A 6,553-nucleotide genomic window follows, 5' to 3' on the forward strand; every position below is an offset into this window, starting at 1 on the left:
GGACGTATCTTGCTAGGGTTGAACTTTATCAACCACGAGGCTGTATTCCCAAATGGCAATAACCCTAGCTGGTCATTACTCAGTTACTCCATATCAAATGCTTTTAGAGTCGATCCGATCCTTTGACCCAGAATATTCGAACCATGTTCACTAGATCAGCGTTGACATTTTTGACTTTTGTTGGGTCAAAACTCAGAAGGGTTGAAGGAGCAACACCATGCTAATGGAAGGATCCTGGTGCTGGTGGCCGCAATAGTAGTGAAAGGGAATCAAAAGGAACATAAAAAAATAAGCACATACATACATCCGACGGTGCCTCCACTTGATTTGGTCGGCAAACACTGGCTAATCTCAGAATTGTGTAATGTTTAATAGATAAAGAACACGTGGCGCACAGCCACGCAGTAGTTCTAGAGAGAGAAAGTCAAAGAGAGGAGGCAGCATGCACGTTGCTTTCCTCCGCTCCTTCTCTCTCGTTACCCTTTTGTTGCACTTTGCCCTATTATTCATTCACGACCAGGTAATTCAGAGTTGGCCATTCTTGAGCCTTTCAATACCGTTGAAAAGTCCTCTCTCTCTCTCTCTCTCTCTCTCTCTCTCTCTCTCTCTCTCTCTCTTCAACGTTAAATTTTCCGTGTTTTGTTTTGACTGTCCTCTTTTGAAGTGCCTGAGCTTCCCCCTTGATATATATAACCAAGCCAAGCCAATATAAACAAATTCACAATCTTCTCAGCTATCATTTGTCTGCTCTCTCATCACAAGAGTTCGTCAATCATCGCACTAGGATTCGATTACCCTTGGAGTCGGCATCGAGATTGCATCGTCAGCTCATCGATCCGGCCACATCACGCCACGAGCAAATGGACAACCGTGAAGTGGAAGTGCCTCCATTCTTCCTCTGCCCCATCTCGCTGGAGATCTTGAGAGATCCAGTCACCGTCTCGACGGGGATAACCTATGACCGAGAGAGCATCGAGACATGGCTGTCGACGTCCAAAAACAGCTTGTGCCCCGTCACCAAACAGCCGATCTCCGATACGGACCTGACCCCGAACCACACCCTCCGCCGCCTGATCCAATCATGGTGCACCCTCAACTCGTCGAACGGCATCGAGCGGATCCCGACTCCCAGGGCTCCCATCAGCAAAGCCCAGATCACTGAGATCCTGCGAGATGCCAAGAAGCCTCAGCTCCAGCAGAAGTGTCTTAGGCGGCTGAGATCTATCGCTTCTGGTAATACTTCAGCCAAGCGTTGCATGGAAGCCGCCGGCGCCGTCGAGTTCCTGGCCTCAGTGATAAACACCACCTCGCAAGATCAGTCATCGGCATCGGAAGAGGGGTCACTACTTGACATCAAATCACCAAGTGACGACGCGCTGTGCATCCTCTACCATCTCCAGCTCTCTGAGCCGGGCCTCAAGAGCCTTGTGGCCAAAGACAGTGAGTTCACTGAGTCGCTCACGCGTGTCATGAAGCGTGGGCCTTACGAGTCGAGGGCATATGCAGTGCTGCTGCTCAAGTTGATGTTTGAGGTTGCCGAACCGATGCAGATCATCACCCTGAAGCAGGAGTTTTTTGCCGAGGCGGTCCAAGTCCTGCACGACCAGATCTCTCAGCAGGCCACCAACGTCACGCTGAAGCTACTGATAAACCTATGCCCTTGGGGCCGAAACAGGATCAAAGCCATCGAATCCGGGGCAGTCTCGGCATTGATCGAGCTGCTTCTCGATTGTTCTGACCGTAGGACCAGCGAGTTAATATTGATGTTGTTGGAGATGCTGTGCCAATGCGCCGAGGGGAGATCGGAGTTGCTAACGCATGGGGGGGGCATCGCGGTCGTGTCGAAGAAGATACTAAGGGTTTCGCAGGTGGCTAGCGAGAAGGCGGTCCGAATTCTGCTCTCTGTCTCCAAGTTCTCGGCAACAGGAAGCGTGGCACAAGAGATGTTGCAGTTGGGCGTCGCAGCGAAGCTGTTTTTGGTTCTGCAAATGGACTGTGGAAGGAAGATCAAAGAAAAGGCCATTGAGATACTGAAATTGCATGCCAGGGTTTGGAAGCACTCTCCTTGTATACCCTCCAAATTTCTCTCTTCATACCCATCTTGAAAATGGACCACTTGTTGTACCATATCGATCTTGATTAAGGCAAGATCTTCCACGATATTTCAATGGTAGAGCTCTGCGACGTGTTCTCCTAATTGGAGGAACAAAAGATAGTGTTGAACAATGTTCCGACTTTCTCGGAGGTGAATCATCGAGGAAAGCTAATGGATTATTAAACGTAATGCTTAGCACCAGCTTTTTCAAGCCCTACTAATAGCAACTTGATACTCGATTTAAACTTGCAATTTATTTTACCTTTTAGAGCAACCACTAATAAGTTATGGGTTGATTAGTCATCCAAGTAAAATGCGGGTTTACATTTTAATTTTACGAATCAGAGATTCATCGATTTAGGAACTTGGTTACACTAGAGTAATCTAACACTCTACCTTTTCTCTTTATTTCAAATATTTTTTTGCATGCAATCTTGCTCATTTTTAATCATAGGTCACTAACATATGAGGAGTGATCATTTGGGCGTGCAATAATAAAAGTAACATCTAATAATCAAAGTAGAAAATAGATTGCAGAAAATTTTAAGAATCTAATGCGCTAAGAAAGCAAATTGTATCACCATATTTATCACCACGAGATTTCTGCAAACTATTACTTTGAAAAATATGCGGAAGGAATGCATGAATGTTATGCATGACATATGCATGAATCAATAATTAACTTTAGATTTTGTATTTTCTTGTTTAATCAACATGCATGACATAAGAAAAATAAAAATAAACCTTAACATTCTATATGATAGAAATCGATTTCGCATGCACTAATTATATGACTAAATGACATGCAAGAATTATACAGCTATATGATATGTGAGGAATTCTAAATGATATGTTATGGAATTAATTTTAAGTATTATCTATTTGAGGTATCGATTAAATTAATGACATGGACCTACTAAATGACACGCGATGTGTAGTTTATATAAATTGATATTCCTGACTAAAGCAATCTAAATGATATGATCTAATTCAATTTTTGTTCTTTTCCTTTTATTAATCAACGATGGACAAATGACTCTAAAAGTCTACAAATTAGATGGTTATGCATTAATTCCTACTCATGCATGAAATGATTTAGCATGGATAACCTAGGTTACTACATGATTAATAAAAAAAATGCAATCTAAGTTCTAGATGCAAGATAACATAATTTAAAATGCATGCTTTCTATCTATGTTAATTAGCATGTATGAGTGATCTATGGAAATCATGAACTTATTCTATAATAAAAGCCATATGAAATGCAATTTTTTATTTTACTTTAGTAAAACAGAAAATTCGATTCCTAAGTCTCTAATATGGCCTAGTGAATTTACCATTAATTATTATACTAAGTGCAATGCGAAAGATGCATGTAATGCAATTAAATAGATAACATTAACTATATGACTTAATTACTAGAAATCAACTCCAAGAAAGTATGATTTTCCAAATGATTTATATTATAAGACATGCATGCTGCGAGACTTGTCAATCTTAGATCTTCATGCAAGCTAAATGATTCTGATGACATTTTTTTCATTTGTTTTTTTAATTAATGAATGCAAACTAAAAATTATCCTAAGTCTATATGGATTCTAAAATTACTATGCATGGTCCAAAAGCCTAAGCCATGAATATGCATAGAATAATGGCCTATATTCTATATGCACATGTGATCTATAATAAATGATATGCATGTGGTTATTAAAAAATATTTATCATGAAGCATCAAATTTCATTTGATCATGCACAAAGATCGTGTGTTATATTCTATATGAGGCACTGTAAAGGACCCGACCTTTAGGCTCAAAGGTCCGGCGCTCCAATAGATCTTGGTTAATGCAATGGAAATAATCAAAGATAAGTCCAAATAATCTAAAGTTTCTAGACTATACAACACGCATTTGAAACCATAATGCAAGACAAGAACTTACCACGTAAGGTATGCAAACCTTAAACTTACCTTAATTAGGGCTAACCAAGGGCCACCAAAAGAGGTAACGGCTAAGAGACAATGCTGGGATGGACGTAGGACGCCGGTGGCGGTGGGGGAGGATGCCAGTGAAGCTTCGGCTGGCGGTGGATGTGGGTGCTCAGCGATGACTAGGCGAACGCCAGCTTAGTCAATGGACGCTTCAAGGTCACAGGCGTAGGACGTGTGATTGGGGAAATTGGACTCTTTTCACGTTCAAATTTCAACTATAAAATTCTCTTTTCCTTGACCAGAACTCCGCCTTTTGAATTTCACCGCTTGCCCTCTTTCTTTGACTTTTCCTTTGTTGGTGTTGTCTTCAGCCCTACACTCCACTTAGCATTCAATGCGAAAGGATGGAACTTTAATGAAATTCTTCCAAACCAGGATCGGAGAATGGTGAGTGATGGGAGACGATGGAGCTACGGAGAGAGAGTTCGCCAGCGTTGTTTCTTGCGGACGTGACGGCACTGGAAGAAGAAAGGGAAATGGAAAATGGAAGCGCGAGGACGTGCGGCTGTGCGTGCGGCTGCGGACGGAGGAGGTCGAGAAAAGGCCTCGACGTGAAACGCTCTTTCTCTGGCGATTCATAAGTGCACCGGCGGCACTCCCACGAAATCAGCATGCCGAACCCCTTGTTGATTATTTGCCATTCTCTTTATGATTATGGACTCTTGACCTTGGTGTGAGATAAGGATCAGAATAGAAATCAATTCAATCTAAATCACCATAACTTGCGCCGCGAAGATTGCCCCCACATTGGCCGAAATTTATAGGCTTTCCTTTCTTGAAATAAAATCAAGTTCTCGCATTCTTGAAATCAGGACATAGCTCCAGTATATAAGATACAGTTTCCAAATTCTCGGAGTGTCCATTCCACGGTCTTGAAGTTCCAAGAAAGTTGGAAACTCAATTTTACGCCCATTGCACTGGTTGGCCCATTCGTCATGTTTACCTCCAGTCCCCTATAACATGCTTCATCGTAAAATGTAATGCAAATGCAAATTAATAATATTTTTGTTTAATGGTTGGGTCAATCCCTAATTTTCCTTTGCAATGAATGGCTAAACGCATAAAATTTAGATGTCAACAAACAAAATGATCGAGTATGCTCGAAAAGTTTATGATCCGTCAAGCTGCTCCAGCTCGATGGCCAAAGGGACAGTCCAAGTAGAGGGCAATAACAAGCCTTGAGCGCATGAGATTGTTCACAGATACGACGAACCACAGCTTAGGGGAGCAATTCCAGGTTTCGTCCAAGTTCCACCTAAAATCTACCCATCAGTACCGGTTTCCCTTTTTTTAGAACTTAGAACCTACCCTGCAAATATTGAAACCTGGAACCTACCCTATCACAAGTTCCACAAGTTCCAAAAGTTTCAGGGTCTTTCAGGGAACCGACCAATTTCCTTTTTTTTGTTTCATTTTTAGTTGAGCAAAATAAAAGTGACGCAACAACAAAAATGAAAATTTCCCATTTGTCAATAGCAGCAATCCATAAAAGATGAACACGTAAATAGAATAAACAATAGAAAGTTCAAAACACGCAACATAAAACCTAAATAATAGAACTTCAGCCATCAATCAACTTCACATATACACAATAATAATAGAATATAATTAAAATCTAGATTACATCAACTTCTCAACATGTTAACATGTGGTGAGCATTTCGTCGAACATGTGGGGAGCAGTTTCATGAAGGCGTTCATGTAATTAAAGCAAGTGACATAGTTTTTTTTTTTATATTTGGGTCGAAAGAAAGATGCCATTCATATACCCAAATAATACTCGATAGGTACAAGACTTTCAAGCCTAGCAAATCCCAAATAACTATAGAACAAAGCAAAAGTCATAAAGCAAATAACAAAGTACATTCTATAGCTAGAAGTACATTCTCATCCCTTAAGAACATATCTACCACCGTAAACAATTGGTGGCTGATCACCATTTTCAATGATGAGCACACGCCGAGATCTTTCACTCCATTTGCAACAGCTTACGATGCGCGTCTAAGTTCAATGTCCTCATCACCATTGCCGTGCAAAGACGCTAACATCAAAATATTGAAAGAACACAAATCAAATACCTATAAGGACTCCTAGATATATATCTAGATTTAATTCGAAAGAGTAAAACCCCCAAACTTGACCTAAATCTAAATCATGAGAGGAGAGCGGCCTAATATCAGAAAGGTTGTGGAGCCATGTTACAAACATCTCCTTGATGGTTGTCGACTGTACGAATGGCCAAACTAGTCTATACGTCCACTCAAGATCAGTTGCAAAAATTTACTGACATACACAAACTCCTAGAATAGATCGGAAGAGAAAAGAAAGAGAGCTTCAAAAGAGGGAAGAGGGAGAGGGAGAGGGAGAGAGAGAGAGAGAGAGGTTGACTTAGAGTTATGTCGTCACGATTTGTTCGAGTAGGTTGACTTAGAGTTATGTCGTCACGATTTGTTCGATTTTGGACTATAAGCG

At 41.1% G+C, this 6,553-nt stretch overlaps 1 protein-coding gene across 1 annotated transcript; it reads left to right on the forward strand.

The window, feature by feature from the left end:
* Positions 1–731: 731 nt before the first annotated feature.
* On the forward strand, positions 732–2,349 carry LOC115678680 (E3 ubiquitin-protein ligase PUB22-like). Its single transcript, XM_030602087.2, has one exon. The coding sequence runs from the start codon at positions 861–863 to the stop codon at positions 2,103–2,105; it is 1,245 nt and encodes a 414-aa protein (XP_030457947.2). The 5' UTR covers positions 732–860; the 3' UTR covers positions 2,106–2,349.
* The last annotated feature ends 4,204 nt before the right edge of the window (positions 2,350–6,553 follow it).

Source organism: Syzygium oleosum, unplaced genomic scaffold (genome assembly GCF_021117445.2).
Source record: "Syzygium oleosum isolate NSW1041296 unplaced genomic scaffold, Sole_v2.1 Sole_v2.10, whole genome shotgun sequence".
Classification (NCBI taxonomy): domain Eukaryota; kingdom Viridiplantae; phylum Streptophyta; class Magnoliopsida; order Myrtales; family Myrtaceae; genus Syzygium; species Syzygium oleosum.